The sequence below is a fragment of the Oryx dammah genome, unplaced genomic scaffold (assembly GCF_014754425.2).
Source record: "Oryx dammah isolate SB20612 unplaced genomic scaffold, SCBI_Odam_1.1 HiC_scaffold_29, whole genome shotgun sequence".
NCBI lineage: Eukaryota > Metazoa > Chordata > Mammalia > Artiodactyla > Bovidae > Oryx > Oryx dammah.
In genome coordinates, this window is record NW_024070213.1 from 34,859,221 (window position 1) to 34,877,889 (window position 18,669).

The 18,669-nt window shown below is 40.0% G+C and overlaps 1 protein-coding gene across 2 annotated transcripts in view; it reads left to right on the forward strand.

Annotated features, from left to right (window-relative positions):
* Nucleotides 1-18,669, forward strand: part of RASSF8 (Ras association domain family member 8) — a 127,636-nt gene that overhangs the window by 93,163 nt on the left and 15,804 nt on the right. For both annotated transcript variants that reach the window (XM_040234573.1, XM_040234574.1), the window contains one exon: nt 17,328-17,532. In XM_040234573.1, coding sequence (XP_040090507.1) covers nt 17,430-17,532 — 103 coding nt within the window. In that variant the 5' untranslated portion in view covers nt 17,328-17,429. The remainder of the gene's footprint in view (nt 1-17,327; nt 17,533-18,669) is intronic.

The following is an 18,669-nucleotide window of genomic DNA, read 5'->3' on the forward strand; positions in this document are numbered from 1 at the left end:
GATATAGTTCTAGTTTAACAAAGATGCTTAGAGATCACGCCTGTTTAATTTTGCCAGATATAATATCTGCTTTCCATACTTTTAAAGCAGTTTGTGCTTTTATCAGCTGGTCCCAGGAGAAGGCCTGCAAGGTCAGGGAGCCATGGGTAGCGTGAGACAGCGGCCACTTGTTTGGTATGAAGGGGTGTCGTAAAAGTGACGGAAACGGAGACCAGCACACAGAAGCGAACACATCAGTCTAGGCCAGGGCCTCCAACAGCCGCTACCACCACCCTCTTTGTAAGCCAGTTCCTCATGGAACTGGAGCCATTGGAGGAATCTGAGCAGGAATGTAAAGTCAAATTTGTATTTAAGAAAGACAGTGTTACCCTTGCTCTACTGTGTTAATTAAATCTTAAAATTGAAGTTGTAAAGTTTTATAGTCTAATAACCACTTTGACAGTCAGTCAAAGAAAGGTGCTCACCTTTTCCTTAATTTTATATACTTATTTTATGACTATTTCCTCCTCAGATTCTCTTATTTTGGCCTTAAAATGTTCATATACTAATTTAGGTTTGAAATACATACCTGAAAAGGAGCATGTTTGATATATAGTGGTAGTGGTGGTAGTTTATTCACTAAGTTGTCTGACTCTAGCAACCCCATGGACTGTAGCCCACCAGGTTCCTCTGTCCATGGGAATTCCCAGGCAAGAATATTGAAATGAGTTGCCATTTCCTTCTAGGGGATCTTCCTGACCCAGGGATCCAACCCCCATCTCCTGCATTGCAGGTGGATTCTTCACCACTGATCCAGAAGGGAAGCCCATGTTCAGTATATAAAATCTGGCTATTTAAGTCACCATTGTAACTGTGTAGGACTTCCCTGGTGGCTCAGAGGGTAAAGCATCTGCCTGCAATGCAGGAGACCTGGGTTCGATCCCTGGGTGGGGAAGATCCCCTGGAGAAGAAAATGGCAACCCACTCCAGTATTCTTGCCTGGAAAAACCCCATGGACAGAGAAGCCTGGTGGGCTACAGGCCATGGAGTCACTGAGCGACTTCACTTTGTAACTGTTAGTCAAAAAGTGTTTTGTCGAAAAGTTTATGCACTTAATTCATCATAGCTGTAAAAATGGGCTTGTTTGTCAGAATTAATGGACTCGATGTTTATGATATTAAGAGTGAGAAATCTATAGATGAAAAATACATTTACTTTTATATTAAGTAAAACTATGGGTTTCATTACAGAATATCATTAATGCTAAATTCAGAAAACAGATTCCCTTTACCTGAATGGAGGCTATAAAGTATTGAACATGATTTAATATCATGTAAATGGATGAAAACCAACAATGCAGTAGCCCATATCTATTTGGGTAAGGAGAAGAAAAATAATTCTGCCTTGCACATTGGCTTATTGGAGTGGAAAGAAAATAGACTCCAGAAGTCTGAAAGCATTTGGATTCAGACAGAAGCTCTGTCCCTACTTTACTGAGACGAGGGTGACTGGCAAGAACCTCAAGGATCATGTGTTCCTTACTAAGTCTGATTGGATCATTGAACATCAGCTCCATGCTTCTCAGTTCTGTGGCAGTAATTAGGCTAAGTATGTTACTCACCCTAGCAGTATTAGTGGCGCTAGTGGTAAAGAACTTGCTTGCCAGTGCAGGAGACATAAGAGATGCAGCTTTGACCTCTGGGTCGGGAAGATCCCTTGGAGAAAAAAATGGCAACCCACGCCAGTTTTCTTGGCTGGAGAATCTCATGGACAGAAGAGCCTGCCAAGCTACAGTCCACAGGTTGCAGATAGTCCTAGCACACATACACTCAAGTCATTCAGCCTAGTGGCATTAGAATTAATAGCCGCCACGGTCCATCTGGCTTCCCTGGTGGCTCAGAGGTTAAAGCGTCTGCCTCCAATGCGAGAGACCCGGGTTCAATCCCTGGGTCAGGAAGATCCCCTGGAGAAGGAAATGGCAACCCATTCCAGTATTCTTGCCTGGAGAATCCCATGGACTGAGGAGCCTAGTGGGCTGCAGTCCATGGGGTCACAAAGAGTCGGACACAACTGAGTGACTTTACTTACTTATGGTCCTATCTACCTGATTACTTTCTCTTCTGAGCCAGAACTGATGATTACAAATGTCCTGACAAGCTTTACTAGTAACTTTATTTCATCAGTATGAATAAAATACTTACTTTCAAGTAGAAACTGGGAAGACAATCACATGTAAAATAGTTAAGTAAAAAAACTTGACAAATACACTCATTTGGTCATCAGAAGATAAAAAGCTGAAAATGATATTGCATTTGATACTTTGCAAACAGCAATATTCTATTCCAGTGACAAACCCAAAGCAGATCCCAACCAAGAGTTAAAGCTCTTCTACTCATACAAGCAGCCCTTAGACAGGAATCATACACACTTTCATCCAGAATGGTCTCACCTCCCCATCCTTACCTTTTTATTTTGTTACTTTTATGGAAATTATTCCATGTGTTTTCCATAAGTAAATTTTTGTTCAGAATGCCACTAAGCAACCACTATCAACCTCAGACAGAATCTAAATCATTTTTATAGAAGCAGAAATAGCCCAACAAGGCGTCTCAGGTTAAGTGAGAGGCGTGGGTGGGTTACTAATCGACATGGACTGATTTGTCATTTGATCAGCACAGTGACATTACTGAAGGCACTTTGAAAATTGGCCCCACCCAATAAGTCACCCTTGGGATGCAAACCTCATGGTCCTGGAATCCTTTCTCAAAGGTATGAATGAAGCACAAAGACTCGCCAGGAGAAGGATGAGGAAAGGCCCTGTCCTTGCCATGGGTCGGGAGCTGACCGGAGACAGTTATGTCCTTGTACAGCCCGTGGGAACACAGTGTGTCCTGGCATGGCCGTCCCCCAGGGCGCACGGGAGGTGGGTGTGAGTGGGAGAAACTGACTTACTTGGATGAGGGGCACACAGCACCCCCTGGAGGGACAGAGTCGGGGAGTGCCACTGCGGCCTCCAAATCGCCATCCTGGGTTCATCGACCGGTCTCTGCTCTTTCCTCCTGGGCCTCCTCACACTGGGGTTGGGAGGGCTGGGTGTCTTCCTCCTGGTCCTCATTGTTGTAGAAGTGAATGGTGGCTCGCACTGGGAAACTGGCTGACATCTTCTCCCTGGGACTCTGCAGATACTCTTGACACTTAGAAATGGGTAGCTGAAGTCTTTCAGGATGCTGAAACCCCAAGGCCCCTTCAAACCAAAGGTTTTGTTGTTCACCCCCTGGCTCAGGATCGCTTCCAGTTCTGGTGGGTTCAGCATCCTGAGGAGTCAGAATCCAGGGTCTCCGTGCAAATGGCTCTCGGGCCCGTGCAGGGGCAGTGGTCCCCGGGCACCGTCCCTGGCGCAGTGACAGACACAGCCCTGTGCTTCCCGGGCCCTGACAGTCTCCTCAGATGATCTCCTGGTGACCTCTGAGCTTGCACCCCTCCAGCAGCGGCAGTGATTGGCCATGCCTTTAACTGCCCAGGTGAGGGCACTCCAGTATAAATAAATTTTTTAGTAGTTATGAGTATTATCAGATAAGGATCTGCCACATGCTGGTTTAGTGACTCTGGCCTAGTTACTGATTCCTCTATGCCTCAGTTTCCTCATTTGTTTCATAATAATTCATGTCACATAGATGAGTATCACAAGGATTAAATAAAATTTTATATACACATGTTTATTACATATATGATACATGTAAATATATACACACTTAGCTTTGCATCTCTCACATAGTAAGAGTTCAGTAAGTGTTAGCTGTTTATTATTGTTGTTGCTAGATTAAGTAACAAAGACATGCTTTCATTTAAAGTGTTTGGTTTACAATTGAGGTACCTTGATATATATATACACTTTGGTATCTATTTAAGGAGAAATAGCATGAATCTGGGCTTGCCTGGTAGCTCAGCTGATAAACAATCCGCCTGCTATGCAGGAGACCCCAGTTTGATTCCTGGGTTGGGATGTTCCCCTGGAGGAAGGGCATGGCAACCCATTCCAGTATTCTTGCCTGGGGAATCCCCATTGTCAGAGGAGCCTGGTAGGCTACAGTCCATGGGGTCACAAAAAATTGGACACAGCTGAGTGACTAAGCACAGCACACAGCACAAATCTATTTGTACTTCAGTCTATCTTTTAAAATCTCACCACGTTTTCAGTGACTGTTTTAGTAGAAATACATTATACCATTACTGCTCACTGCCGGTTTTCTAATGAAGGAGAGCCATGAAATAGCAAATGTAATAAAAAGCATGGTTTAACTGATGCCAGAATTCAGGGTTTTCAAGCGACTTTAGCAGCAGCAGCAGCATATTAAGACTTGGAGACTGTGATATCTTTCCTGGTCCGGAGAGCTCCAACAGAAATTAAACCATCACAGAAGGTGGCTCTACACACATGCCTGAATCTATCTCTAAAATGTCACAGGGTAGACTGGGACATCTACAGAAGGTATAACTATAAAACAGATGACTTTTTAATTTTTTTATTTTTAATTGGAGGATAATTTCCCGTATTGTGATGGTTTCTGCTATGCATCAACATTAAACAGCCACAGGCATACACTTGTCTCTTCCCTCTTAAACCTCCCCCCGACCTCCCACCCGCTCCCATCCCTCTAAGTTGTCATAGAGCACTGGCTCTGGGTTCCCTGCATCATACAGCAAATTCCCACTGGCTGTCTCTCTTACATAGGGCGGTGCATATGTTTAAATATATTGGTTCTTTACTGTCTGAGCCACCAGTCCTAGCTATTGTAAATGGCACTGCAATGAATATTGGGGTGGGTACATTTGTCTTTTTCAATTATAGTTTCCTGAGGGTGTATGCCCAGTGGTGGAATTGCTAGGTCATATGGTAGTTTTCGGAGAAGGCGATGGCACCCCACTCCAGTACTCTTCCCTGGAAAATCCCATGGATGGAGGAGCCTGGTAGGCTGCAGTCCATGGGGTCGCACAGAGTCGGACACGACTGAGCAACTTCACTTTCACTTTTTACTTTCATGCATTGGAGAAGGACATGGCAACCCACTCCAGTATTCTTGCCTGGAGAATCCCAGGGATGGGGGAGCCTGGTGGGCTGCCGTCTATGGGGCCACACAGAGCTGGACATGACTGAAGCGACTTAGCAGCAGCAGCAGCATGGTAGTTTTATTTCTAGTTTTTTTTTTAAAGGAATCTCCATACTGTTCTCCATAGTGGCTGTATCAATTTGCATTCCCACCAACAGTGCAAGAGGGTTCCCTCTTCTCTATACCCTCTACAGCATTTGTTGTTTATAGACTTTTTGATGATGGCCATTCTGACTGGTGTGAGATGATACCTCATTGTATTTTTGATTTGCATTTCTCTAATGAGCGGTGTTCAGCATCTTTTCACGTGTTTATTAGCCATCTCAAAACAGATGACTTTATGTTCCTTTTTTTCAATAATACAGCAGCACAAAGTGGAACCCAATGGTGTATTATTTTTGTACTTTTAGATTTTTTAACCAGCAAAGTCAAGTTTTGAGGTCACACACTATCCCACCTTCCATGAACATTTAAGAAAATTGGCAAAAACAAACAACATACAGCTTTTTCATGCTAATTTTCTTATGTCAGTGGCACCCCCCCACCATTTTGTGGTCCAGCTGTTTTCATTAGAGTTCTTAACAGGAGCAGCTCCCTCAACATCTTCTATATTGGGCACTTAATTTATCTCAATATGTGTTAAGTTTAATTATTTAATTTCAGTTTTCAGAATAATCTAAATTGATATTACTCCAGAGATTGGCTAATGTCTATCCATGTGACCTTGATCAAATGATAAAGTTTGGCCAGACCTTAGCCTTCTGTGTTCAGTGAACTGATTATACTAGTTGTTGGACAGCAGATTGCTAGCTCTGAAAAGCAAGATACCTGTGCATCTGGTCTTAGTGAACTCTAGAGTGAGTGCCCTTATGTGTCTGGAGAAAATGCTATCATGTGGCCGTCCCTCCCTGGCATGTCTAGGTGTAAGGAATCCACAGCTTCCTTGGGACCTCACCCTGTAGAGCCAGATTACTTTTGAGTGACATTGGTAGGCTTGTGACTTAAAGGGAAAATATGGCAAGGCTGGAACAACAGAAAAAAAGGAGAAAGATGCATGTGTGGAGGTTAGTAGCATTCATGCAGAATGGTGGCATTCCAGATGAAGTTGACTCAGCTTACTACCCCTTGGAAGATTTCAGCCATCAGGAATTGGCTTACAGTCAGGGCTGCAGAGGGTCTTGGAGGCCCCCAAGACTGAATTGTTCATTTTTGTGTGTTGGTCTTGGTTCATTTCCATCACTTTGATAACATGCCTTCAGACTCTCCAAGTGATCTTTGTCTCATGCCTCCCGTAGCTCCCTGGCTTCTCCATGTCTTGTTCTCCTGTGACCTTTTTCAAGATGCGAATTAACAGGTTAAATTCCAAAGCAGAACACTTCCCTTATGAGTATTCTGTTAGTCAGAAGTCAAAGAATTCAAGCTAATAAACATGTCTTTGTGTTTCCATGGGCTAGTAGAATGATTTTACAAATGGTAACCATTTTGAGAGGATTAGGGAATAAATTACTTTTTGGTGATGTCAGTATATTAGACAGATAAAAGGAGTTATTTAGAAGAGCTTGCTTTTGAGATGAACTTTGGTTACTGGAAAAACATCTGTTCTCTAAAATGGATAATTAAAGATTTTGCTTTTTCTTGAATTATAATTATTACATAGAAATCCTGTATTTCTTATTCAGAGCTTCAATTCACAGGTCAAAAATCTACCCAAATTGTTAGTTCATATATGAGTACTGTCCTGGCAAAGTACTGCTCCTAAAAGATTTTTGATAACTGCTCTATGACCTGTTGGTTTACACCTCTCGGTGTGGGAGAAGTCTCCATTTCAAAATCATAGATATGAGTTTAACCTTATATTTGATTCAGAAAAATATAGTTGTCAATAAGATATCTGGAAATGAGCTTTCATAAAAAACTCCAAATTTCATGCTAAAGAAAAAACTGAGGTTGCTAGATATGTTTATTTTAAAAATTTAATTTTTAAAAAAGATAATTCTTAGTAGAAGGATCAGTATTTTCATATCAATGACTTTATTTTTTTAAGGCATTCTATTTCTCACAAATGTCACTTGAGAAGTTATGCATCTTGGTTGAAGTGATATACTCAGGATTTGAATCTCAGAATGCTATCACCCTGATCAATGTTCCCTTGAAAAAGTGGCTTATTCCAGGAAGTAGTTTTTAATAGTGTGAATTTAAGGAAATGCTGGAAATATCTAAGAAGCTTTGCTTTATATTTAAAGCAAGAGTTAAAAATCATTACAAACAGGCAAGCATATTTTATTTAGGGACTCTGTAAAATAAACGTCAACATAATTTTCTAAAACTGGAGGAGTAATTTGTTGGCACTGAAAAATAAATGTGATGAAACACTTATTTTGCTGAAATGCACATTTATTTATCATAGATTCTTTGAACTAAAACTGTAGTTTCTTAGCACGGTTTATTAATAGGTAATTTGCCTCCTCTGTCTCCTGGAATGGCAGATTTGTACCTACTGTCCCATTGTTGTTTATTACTAGAAGTAAATTTCCAAGAGATGACAGATGAGATTTCTTAGTGTAATTTAGGACATTTTAAGAGCATTTATTCAGGTACAGTGAATCCTTTTAGAGACTAGCCTTATTCATTTCTTGGTTTCTTTATTCACCCCAGCTGTGAATATATGCCCCCAAACTACTAGGTTCGTGACCTCAAGAGAGTTAGTTATTTAAGCTTTCTGAGACTCAGTTTTTTCACCTTTAAAAGAAGGTGAGTGGTACCGGACTCAGCAAACTGTGCTGTGAGGAATAAATGAGGCATGACACACTGGGCTTGGCAGATGGTCCACACTCATGCGAGCCCCCCTTGCCGTGGTTGCAGAGTGGCCACATGCACGTGTCATGTATGGGAAGCATTAGGTCACCGCACGCGTTTGAATGCTGTGATCTGAGGACGATGAGTAATAGAGGAAAGAGTATGGGTTTATTGGATTTAATAGTTAATACACATGTAGTACTTAGCATTATAAATGTTTAAAAACATATATTAAAGAAAAATTCTATGATTTAGACAGATGTCTGAAAAGAAACGATATAAAGCCCTTCTTTAGAAGAGATGACTTTGTTGTGGCAATGAAGACTTTTTTTTAATAAGCAAAAGAGAAAGCAAGGGGTCTATTAAATTTTCTCATTTGTCCTTTATTGTTCCTACAAGTAAAACTTCCAACTGTATCCATCACTTCTAAGTGCCTCTAAGTGCCTCAAAATACATTAGAGTGGGCAGAAATCTTATTCTTATACATAGGCATATTTTCTAAAAGCTAGTGGTTTGCATCCTATAGTATAAAATAAAGACTTTTTACAGGCACTGTGGCCACTTTCACTGCTCACCTCCTCTGCCCTCCCCACCACCACCCCCCACCCCCCGCCCATGCTAAGTCACTGAGTAAGTTTAACAGAGTTTGACTAGTTTCTCTACCATGGGGTATCAAAACCTTTGTCTCCCAGAGATGACATGTGATGAGAAGTTTCCCAAAATTACTGAACTGGAAGACTTTATTTCCCATGGTGCATCTCTCAGGACTGCCATTCTCAAGAATTAATTTTCAGTTCAGTTCAGTCGCTCTGTTGCTGCTGCTAAGTCGCTTTACTCGTGTCCGACTCTGTACAACCCCATGGACAGCAGCCCACCAGGCTCCCCAATCCCTGGGATTCTCCAAGCAAGAATACTGGACTGGGTTGCCATTTCCTTCTCCAATGTGTGAAAGTGAAGTCGCTCAGTCATGTCTGACTCGTAGTGAACCCATGGACTGCAGCCCACCAGGCTCCTCCATCCATGAGATTTTCCAGGCAAGAGTACTGGAGTAGGTTGCCGTGTTCAGTCGCTCATTCGTGTCCAGCTCTTTGCGACCCCATGGACCGCAGCACACCAGGCTTCCCTGTCCATCACCAATTCCTAGAGCCTACTCAAAACTCAAACTCAAACTCCTACTCAAATGTCCATCACATTGGTGATGCCATCCAACCTTCTCATCCTCTGTCATCCCCTTCTCCTGCCTTCAATCTTTCCCAGCATCAAGGCTTTTTCAGTAAGTTCTTTGCATCAGGTAGCCAAAGAATTGAAGTTTCAGCTTCAACATCAGTCCTTCCAATGAACACCCAGGACTGATTTCCTTTAGGATTTGACTGGTTGGATCTTCTTGTAGTCCAAGGGACTCTCAAGATTCTTCTCCAACACCACAGTTCAAAAGCATCAATTCTTCGGCACTCAGCTTCCTCCATAGTCCAACTGTCATATCCATACATGACCACTGGAAAAACCATAGCTTTGACTAGATGGACCTTTGTTGGTTAAGTAGTGGCTCTGCTGCTTTTTTTTTTTTTTAATTGGGGGCTAATTACAGTATTGTAGTGGTTTTGCCATACTCTGCTTTTTATTATGCTGTTTAGGGTGGTCATAGCTTTTCTTCTAAGGAGCAAGCATCTTTTCATTTCATGGCTACAGTCACCGTCTGCAATGATTTTTGGAGCCCCCCAAAAATAAAGTCTGTCACTGTTTCCATTGTTTCCCCATCTGTTTGCCATGAAGTAATGGGACCAGATGCCATGACCTTAGTTTTCTGATTGTTGAGTTTTAAGCCAACTTTTTCACTCTCTTCTTTCACTTTCGTCAAGAGGCTCTTTAGTTCTTCTTTGCTTTCTGCCGTAAGAGTGGTGTCATCTGTGTATCTGAGGTTATTGATGTTTCTCTCGGCAATCTTGATTCCAGCTTGTGCTTCATCCAGAATTCATTTTGGGAGACGCTTATTTGTTTTACTAAGGTCATCTTCCTTAGCACTACTCTTGACCTTGTGTACCTTTTTATAACAGCCCACTTTCTGTGATACCATTTACAGAACTGCGTTATAGTGAAATAATGGGTTTGATTAAAGTAACCTTTGACTGGCGTCTGAGGCAGCTTTCCAAAGACTGTTACCTCTGTCTGCCAAATCTGGCTTCTTATCACCTTTCCTCTAGTGTGTTTTCACTGTCTCTCTCTTCTCTCATGTTATGCTTCATCCTGTCATGCTCTCCAGGTTGTTTTTCTCTTCAGTTCTTTTCCCATTTCTGCAGACAGCAGGTACCCATAGATACTTTTTACATCAGTAATATTTGAACACTAAGAAGTTATTACTTTTTTAGTTGGTAGCAGTTATTCTATACAGTTTCATTGAATTCTCACATCAAATTAGTTTTAGAACGAGCTAATATGAACTCCTTTTAGTTATATTTTTTTACCAATTTTTTACACAAAGGAGAATTTTAGTATCTGATTATTAGTAGTTCTTATAAAAGTACTATTCAGAATATATATTGTGTTCATTGTGCTGAATCTCTTCTCTGTGATGCAGAAAGAGCTAGCGGCCCGCATGTGTTTGACTTAACTAAAGTAACTAGTTTGATCGTGAAAATTTTATTATAACCCAGTTTATCTGTATACTATTTTTACACAGAATTCTTTGATATGCAGTAATGTCAGATCTTGAACAAAGCTAGCAACAAAAGAAATGTTAAAGTTGGCAGTAAGCTAGTGTATGCTTGTAAGCTTGTGTATGCAGTATCCAGGGAGTAATGAGATTTGCTCAACAGTTTGATGGTTGCTCTCACAAGGAAGTTATATCATTTAGAGATATGCCATCAGTTCTCGTCATTTGCAAGAGCCTTTTGTCACAACAGTTTCATCATCTGATAGTATATCACCTTGTTTTATGTGTTTTTCCATTTAAAGATACTTTGTTTAATATGTGTCATTGATTCACCAACATTGAATTCACAGTCAGCAGCACTACAGTACATGCCTGAGCAAAGCGTACCTAACAATGTGTATTTTTCTCTAGGTCACATCAGTGCCTTTGTGCCCTTAGGAACCCTAGACAGTGCTTCTTCGAAGGGACAGTGCGTGGGGACTATTTTAAACAGTGAAGTCACCAACAGAAACTACAAAAATGCAAAATATGACCCTATATATAGACTGAGAAAAGGACATTTGTTGACAGAATGGAAGCTGAAATAGGACAGCACTGATTTTGCCCAACCCCAGCGGGGAACACGTAAGCCAGGCAACTCCAATTTTTCACCTCTTTATACGTGTCTGTGAGTGACCATGAAAGTACCACAAATGTGGATTTGGGGGTTACAAATAAATTTTAGTGAGTGGGTGAATTCACAAATAAGGAATCCACAAGTAATGAGGATTGAATGTAATTGTTTATTAAAAGCACTGGTCTTGGGGTAATATGTCTCTACAAATTTAGGTGCTTAATTCCAACAGACATTTTTTAAATTGAAGTATAGTTAATGTACTATACTGTGTTAGTTTCAGGAGCACAGAAAAGTGATTCAGGGTTTTTTTGTTTTTGTTTTTTTCCAGATTATATTCCATTATAGATCTAGGTGGTGCTAGTGGAAAAGAACCTACCTGCCAGTGCAGGAGGCATAAGAGACACAAGTTGGGTCCCTGGGTCGGGAAGATCCCCTGAAGGAGGGCATGGCAACCCACTCCAGTATTCTTGCCTGGAGAATCCCATGGACAGAGGAGCCTGATGGGCCACAGTCCATAGGGTCACACTGAAACGACTTAGCACACACACATAGGTCATTACAAAATACTGAATATAATTCCTTGTTCTATATAGTAAATCCTTGTTGCTTATCTACTTTATTTATAGCAGTTTATGTCTGTTAATCCCATATTCCTAATTTCTCCCTCCCTCCCTTCTTTGGTAACCATGTTTGTTTTCTGTGTCTGTAAGTCAGTTCCTATTTTGTATGTAGATTTATTTGTATTATTTTTTAGATTTAACATATAAGTGATGCCATACAATTATTTGTCTTTGTCTGACTTCATAAAAATAATATTTTCTAGGTCCGTCTATGTTGCTGCAAATGGCAATATTTCATTCTTTTGTTTATGACCGAGTGATGTGCTATTGTATATATGTATATCACATCTTCTTAAGCCAGTTGCCTGTTGATGGGCATTTGGGTTGTTTCTATCTATTGGTTATTATAAATACTGCTGCTGTGAACATTTGGGTGTATGAACATACAAAGAAAATATACGTATCTTTTCAAATTAGAGTGCTCATTTTTTTCCAGATATATACCCAGGAATGGCGTGGTAGCTCTAGTTTTCTATGGAATCTCTATTATTTTCCATACTAACTGCACCAATTTACATTCCCAACAGTGTTAGACTTCCCTGGTGGCTCAGATGGTAAAGAACCTGCCTGCAGTGCAGGAGACCCAGTATGAGCCCTGGGTCAGGAAGATCCCCTGGGGAAGAGAATGGTTACCCACTCCAGTAATCCTGCCTGGAGAACTCCGTAGACAGAGAAGCCTGGCAGGCTACAGTCCGTGGGGTCTCAAAGAGTCGGACACAACTGAGAGACTAACACTGCTACTACAACTACTGCACCAACAGTGTATGAGGGGTCCCTTTTTTCCACACACTGTCCAGCATTTACTATTTATAGAATGTTTGATGATAGCTATTCTGACCCGTGTGAGGTGATACCCTGTTGTGATTTTGATCTGCATTTCTCTAATCAGCAGTGTCGAGCATCTTTTTGCTTGCCTGTTGGCCAGCTGTTTGTCTTCTTTGGAGAAATGTCTGTTTAGGTCTTCTGCCCATTTTCTGATTGGGTTGATGTTTTTTATATTGAGTTGTACAAGCTATCTGTACATTTTGGAAGTTGTCTATTGCATCGTTTGCAAGTATTTTCTACCAGTCTGTAGATTGTCTTTTTGTTTTGTTGATGGTTTCCTTTGCTGAGCAGAAACTTTAAAGTTTGATTGTTGTTCAGTCACTAAGTCACATCCTACTCTTTACCACCCCAGGGACTGTAGCCTACCAGGCTCCTCTGTCCATGGGGTTTTTCCAGGCAAGAATACTGGAGTAGGGTTGCTGTTGCCGTTTCCTTCTCCAGCAGTATCTTCCCGGACCAGGGATCAAACCTACGGCTCCTGCATTGGCAGGCGAGTTCTTTACAAGTGAGCCACCAACCTAGCCTGTTAAGTTTGATTAGGTCCCACTTATTTTTGCTTTTATTTCTTTTGCCTTGGCAGACTGATCTACGAAAACATTGCTACAGTTTGTCCCCGAGAATGTTTTGCTTATGTTCTCTCCTAAGAATTTAATGGTGTCATGTCTTAAATTTATAATTAAACCATTTTGAATGTAGTTTTGTATATGGTATAAGGCAATGTTCTAATTTATTTGATTTATACGTAGCTGTCTGGCTTTCCCAACACTACTTGTTGAAGAGACTGTCTTTTCTCCATTGTATATTCTTGCCTTCTTTGTCATAGATTAGTTGACTGTAAGTGCATGGGTCCAATCAACTTTTAAGATAATAAGTGCTTCTTAGCTAAAAGAATACTTGCTCCCCAGTTGCAAGTTACTGAATAAACCTAGTTCTTCATTATAAAAATTATTAAAATAATAGTTGTTTGAATATAGAAACCTCATAATGAAAACAATAACAACCCTGCAGTAGAACCTTACTTCTACCTACATCACTGTTTCCATGGGAAAAATGTATTCCAAATTCCAATTAAGATGCTATGGTCCTTCTGCTTCCTGAGTTTTTAGTTCCAATGATGACCAATCCACCACACGCACCTACAGTGTAGGACTTCCATTTTCCCCTCTAATCTAGTTCTGGGAGCAGAGCTTAAGAGTTGGACTCCAAGGGTATAAAGGAAAGAACAGGGTTGCAGCTTTTAAAAGAGAGTACTTGGGGCTTCTGCTTAGAAGATATTTTTCAAATGACTCTCATGAGTAATCCTGATCGTAAAGAAAGGAAGGAATGATTGTCAATATAGCTCCAAACTTGACAAAAGCAAAGTGATCCTCCTGCAATAGAATTTTGGACCATATGGTTCTTTGCTCTCATCCATAAGGGTGTTTCCTACCCTTCTTAAGAATCTGAAAGATATTATTAGCAGTGTTAAAAACGCAGATCTGATCTTCGCAATGATGAGCTGTGGTAGGACGTCTCTGATCAAGAGGATAAATACCCTGAAGTTTATATTAATTAAGCAGTATTATTTATGCTCTGTGTTTTCCCACAACATTACTATACTCTGTGATATTTAACAGATGTATATGTCTTATGTTCATTTGTATTCAGTTAATGATTAAAAATTCAAGGTGAAAAGATAATAATGCAGAGAGGAAAATATGTGATGGTATACTAAAACCTTTATGGACTTAATAATGAACCTCAGAGGTTTCCTTTAAACAACAGGCTTCCTGGGGTGGGAGAGGAGGACTTTTAATGAGATCTGCTCTCTTTCTTGTTAGTTTTCCCAAGTTTAATCTTTTTAAAAATAATTGTTTACTTTTATAATGTTTAAAAATTTAATACTTTAAAGTTTTATTTCCATTTACAGTTGTTGCAAAATATTGGCTATATTCCCAATGTTGTACAATACATCCTTGAGACTATCTTACTTCCAATAGTTTGTACCAACCACTCCCCTACTCTGTATCGTCCCCCACATCTAGTAACCACTAGTGTGTTCTCTGTGTCTCCTTTTTTTTTATGTTCACTAGTTTATTGTATTTTTGTTTTTAGATTCCACATGTAAGTGACATATAGTATTTGTCTTTCTCTGACTTATATCACTTAGCATAGCAAGTTTGTCCACATTGCTGCAAAAAGCAGAATTTCAGTATTTTTAATGACTGAGTAGTTTCCATTGACTATATATACCATCTCTTCTTTATCCATTTATCTGTTGATGAACACTTCGGTTGCTTCCATATCTCGGCTATTGTAAATAATGCTGCTGCGTACGTTGGGGTACATGTCTCTTTTCAAATTAGCATTTTTGGTTTTTTCAGATAGATACCCAGAAGGAGACTTGCTGGGTCATATATTAGTTCTAGGTTTCTTTTTTTTGAGAAACCTCCATGTTGTTTTTCCACAGTAGCTGCACCAGTTTACATTCCCCCCAACGGTGCATGAGGGTTCCCTTTTCTCTGCATCCTGGCCAACATTTGTCATTTGTGTTCTTTTTAATGATAGCCATTCGGACAGGTGTGAGGTGATATCTTCTTGATTTTTGATTAGCGTTTTCCTGATGATTAGTGATGCTGAGCATCTTTTCCTGTGCCTGTTGGACATCTGCATTTCCCCTTTGGAAAAATGTCTATTCAATTCTTCTGCCTATTTTTTTAAATTAAGTGTTTGTTTCTTTGATGTTGAGTTGTATGAACTATTTATATATGTTGGATATTAATCTTTTACCAGCCATATTATTTGCAGATATTTTCTCTCATTCAGTAAGTTGTCTCTTTGTTTTGTTAATGGTTTCCTTTGCTGGGCAAAAGCTTTTAATTAGGTCCAAGTTTAATCTTTAAATGAAACATAAGGGACTAGGTATTAAATACATTTTATTTCAGCTTTAAAAATTCAGCTGTTTTTTATTTTTAATAAAATAATTGAAATATATTAATGTAATACAATATATTAGTGTTTGACTACTTTTCATCTTAATTTATCCCCAAAACAAATAATGCCTATTCTATTTTTAGGAAATAGAGTGCCTACCAGAAAAGGAAATCAATCTTACTTAAGTCAGAACTCTTAGGTTTCCTTTCTATAAGTGGTCTCTAAATAGATTACGAATGCTACTGCTGCTGCTAAGTCGCTTCAGTCGTGTCCGACTCTGTGCGACCCATAGACAGCAGCCCACCAGGCTCCCCCGTCCCTGGGATTCTCCAGGCAAGAACACTGGAGTGGGTTGCCATTTCCTTCCCCTAGATTAGGAATAGTAGCATATAAACCTCTTGTTTGAAATCTGGTATGTACACCAGCCTATATAATGTTCCAGGAAATCTAGCTGCAAAGGAACTTTTCATGCTTTATCTACTGGAATTCTTACATTTCCTTGGCTTTGAAACCCTATTTCCCCAGAAATTTTAACATCTTACTTTGTAAATGAGGGAACACAGTTATGGGAATCAGCTTGTTGCAAGCAAATGGCCCTTTCTCTGGGCAGAAAGAGGCTTTGTGAAGCCACCTTGGCTGCAGTGGAGACAGAGAGCTGAAGCAGCATACTGGGAACCTCAAGTCTTTCTTCCCCTTGTTTTCAGGACAACAGAAAATATTTTGTACCTTCTCTAGAAAAAGTAATTAGGTTTATTCTCCTTCATCTCACATGTGTTCTGACTCTGCCCAGGTGACCAGGTGACCTAGAACTGTCTTAGGTCCTGTAAGAAAATGTGCAAGAACTAAGTTAATATTTTGTAGGAAAAGTTTTATTGTTTTTTAAATAAGTTTTTTGATAAGTAATTAATCCTGAAATGCCAGTGCCATTGTAAACCATTAAACAAATTTAAATGTTTTCTTTAATTAAATCAATCTTTATTACATGTCATAAATTTTAACATTCTTTTTTAAAAACAGCAAAGAAATAGGAAGATGACAATGGGCAAACAAATTGTAGACTAAGGATTTTTATTAAACATAGGAACAGTTGAGTTTTTAAAAACCCACAGGAAAAAGAATTGCATAACTTGTAATCAATAGAAGAAATCAAGGCATTTGATTTGACCATATGAGAATGTAAAATTTTCTGTTTCACTTTATTTATACAGCTAAATAAAATATCAAACACTGGGGAAGCACAACAAGTAAAACAAAAAAGACTGAGGTTTACATTATTGGAATAACTCTTTAATTTAAGGCAATTATCTAACTCCTTGTTAAATAAATAGGAAGAGGACAAGTAGCTCATACACGGGAAGGTTCAGTCAAAGAAGGATTACATAACCTTAGGAAGATATCTTTACAAATGTTGGCAAGGCTGCAGAAGCTGGTTCAATTATTTATGATTTCTAAAATGACCAGAAAAAAACGTTTTTCTTTTTTTTAACCTCAGAAGTTATCCTAATGAAACTTTTTTTTAATGAATAGTTTGTAAGTTGAGCAAAAGGGCTCAGGCAAGTAAATATGACTTCTTATAGTCAGTGGAGAGTGATGTTATGAGTAATATTCTAATCGGGAAGATGGTGGTACCATGAGATGTCATGAAAGGTGGCCATGGGTGTGTCTACACTGTTCAGTGCAGTTCAGTTCTGTGAATCAGTAAGCCCATGATCATTAATGGTGGTAGGACTATGCTGTATTAAAATTTGTTTTGGTAACATTTACTTATTAGAAGAAATGTTAAGATTTGTTTTCTTAACAGTGTTTTTTCCTCTTTTTAGCTGACTACACAGTCTCTCCTTTTCCACGCTTTCGTGGCCAGAGACATGACCTGACACCTTGACGCCCAGTCTCAGGGCCCTCGGGTGACTGGCTGGGGCACCATGGAGCTCAAAGTATGGGTGGACGGAGTTCAGAGGATTGTTTGTGGGGTCACCGAGGTCACAACTTGCCAGGAGGTTGTCATAGCCTTAGCTCAAGCAATAGGTAAGTGAACTCTCGGGGTGTCTGAGACAGACAGTTATGCCTGTGCTCTCTGCTTTTGTTTCTGTTTGTTTGTTTCAAGTATAGGAGTCGTGTGGGTTTTGTTCATTTGGTTCCATGATGTACCTCTCAGGCGTGCTTTTACTGACCGCTGTCCCCCACGCCCAGCCTAGGTCAGTCTGTGAAGACACTTTTCTCTGCCTCTCCTGGATTTCACTCATCTTGAGTCTAGAGTCTGCACTGTCTTTTCTTCTCCTGATGTTTATCCTAAACAACAATTTCTGGAACTGAAAATGTTTTCTTGAGCCAAAACATGGATTTCAAGTTCCCAGACCCTTCATTAGGGAAAATCCAATTTACTTATTATTCTGCATACTTTTAGAAAAGAAAATTAACAACAAATTAAATGACATGTTTCTTCCTGTAAGAAGTACAGGACGATAACCTGCACTTTTTAAATTTTACACAGTGAAGCTGAAGTTGTCAAATCCATGCTTGCTGGCTCCATCTTATCCACTTAGCGTGCTGCAACTTTTCTTATTTATTCTCAATTCATCTTTATCATATTTTATGCATATATTTTAGTTGCTGTAATTCCTTTTGGAACACGATGAGCTCATAAATACCTGTACCAGTAAAGCCAGTGATGTGGGCGAAAGTTTGTATTTGGGTCTTAAATCCATCACTTAGCAAACATGTAGAGTTGACCCTTGAACAGCACAGGTTTTAACTGTGAGGTCCACTTGCATGTGGTTTTTCCCCCAGTAGTAAATCCTGCTCTACTACACAGTTAAGGTTAGTTGAATCCCTGAATGTGGAGGATCTACAGATAGAGGGGCCAGCTGACTGTAAGTTGCATGCAGATTTTCAAGTGCGTGGCGAGTTGGTGCCCCGACCCCTGCACTGCACGCTGTGCTAGGTGTCATGCTAGTTTTCACTGGAAGCATGTCGAGCTAGCTCAGGCTGAAGACAGGTCACTGTTACTCTGGCACCCTTGCATCTGGCAGAGGTGACTATAGCCCAGCTTTGTGGCAGGTGCACTGTTAGAAGTTGTCAGTGTCCCTGTGCAAAGACAGAGGCTTTCCTTTAATGCTGACGCCTTTCGATTTTTCCTGAAGCACTGTGTAGCACACTCATATA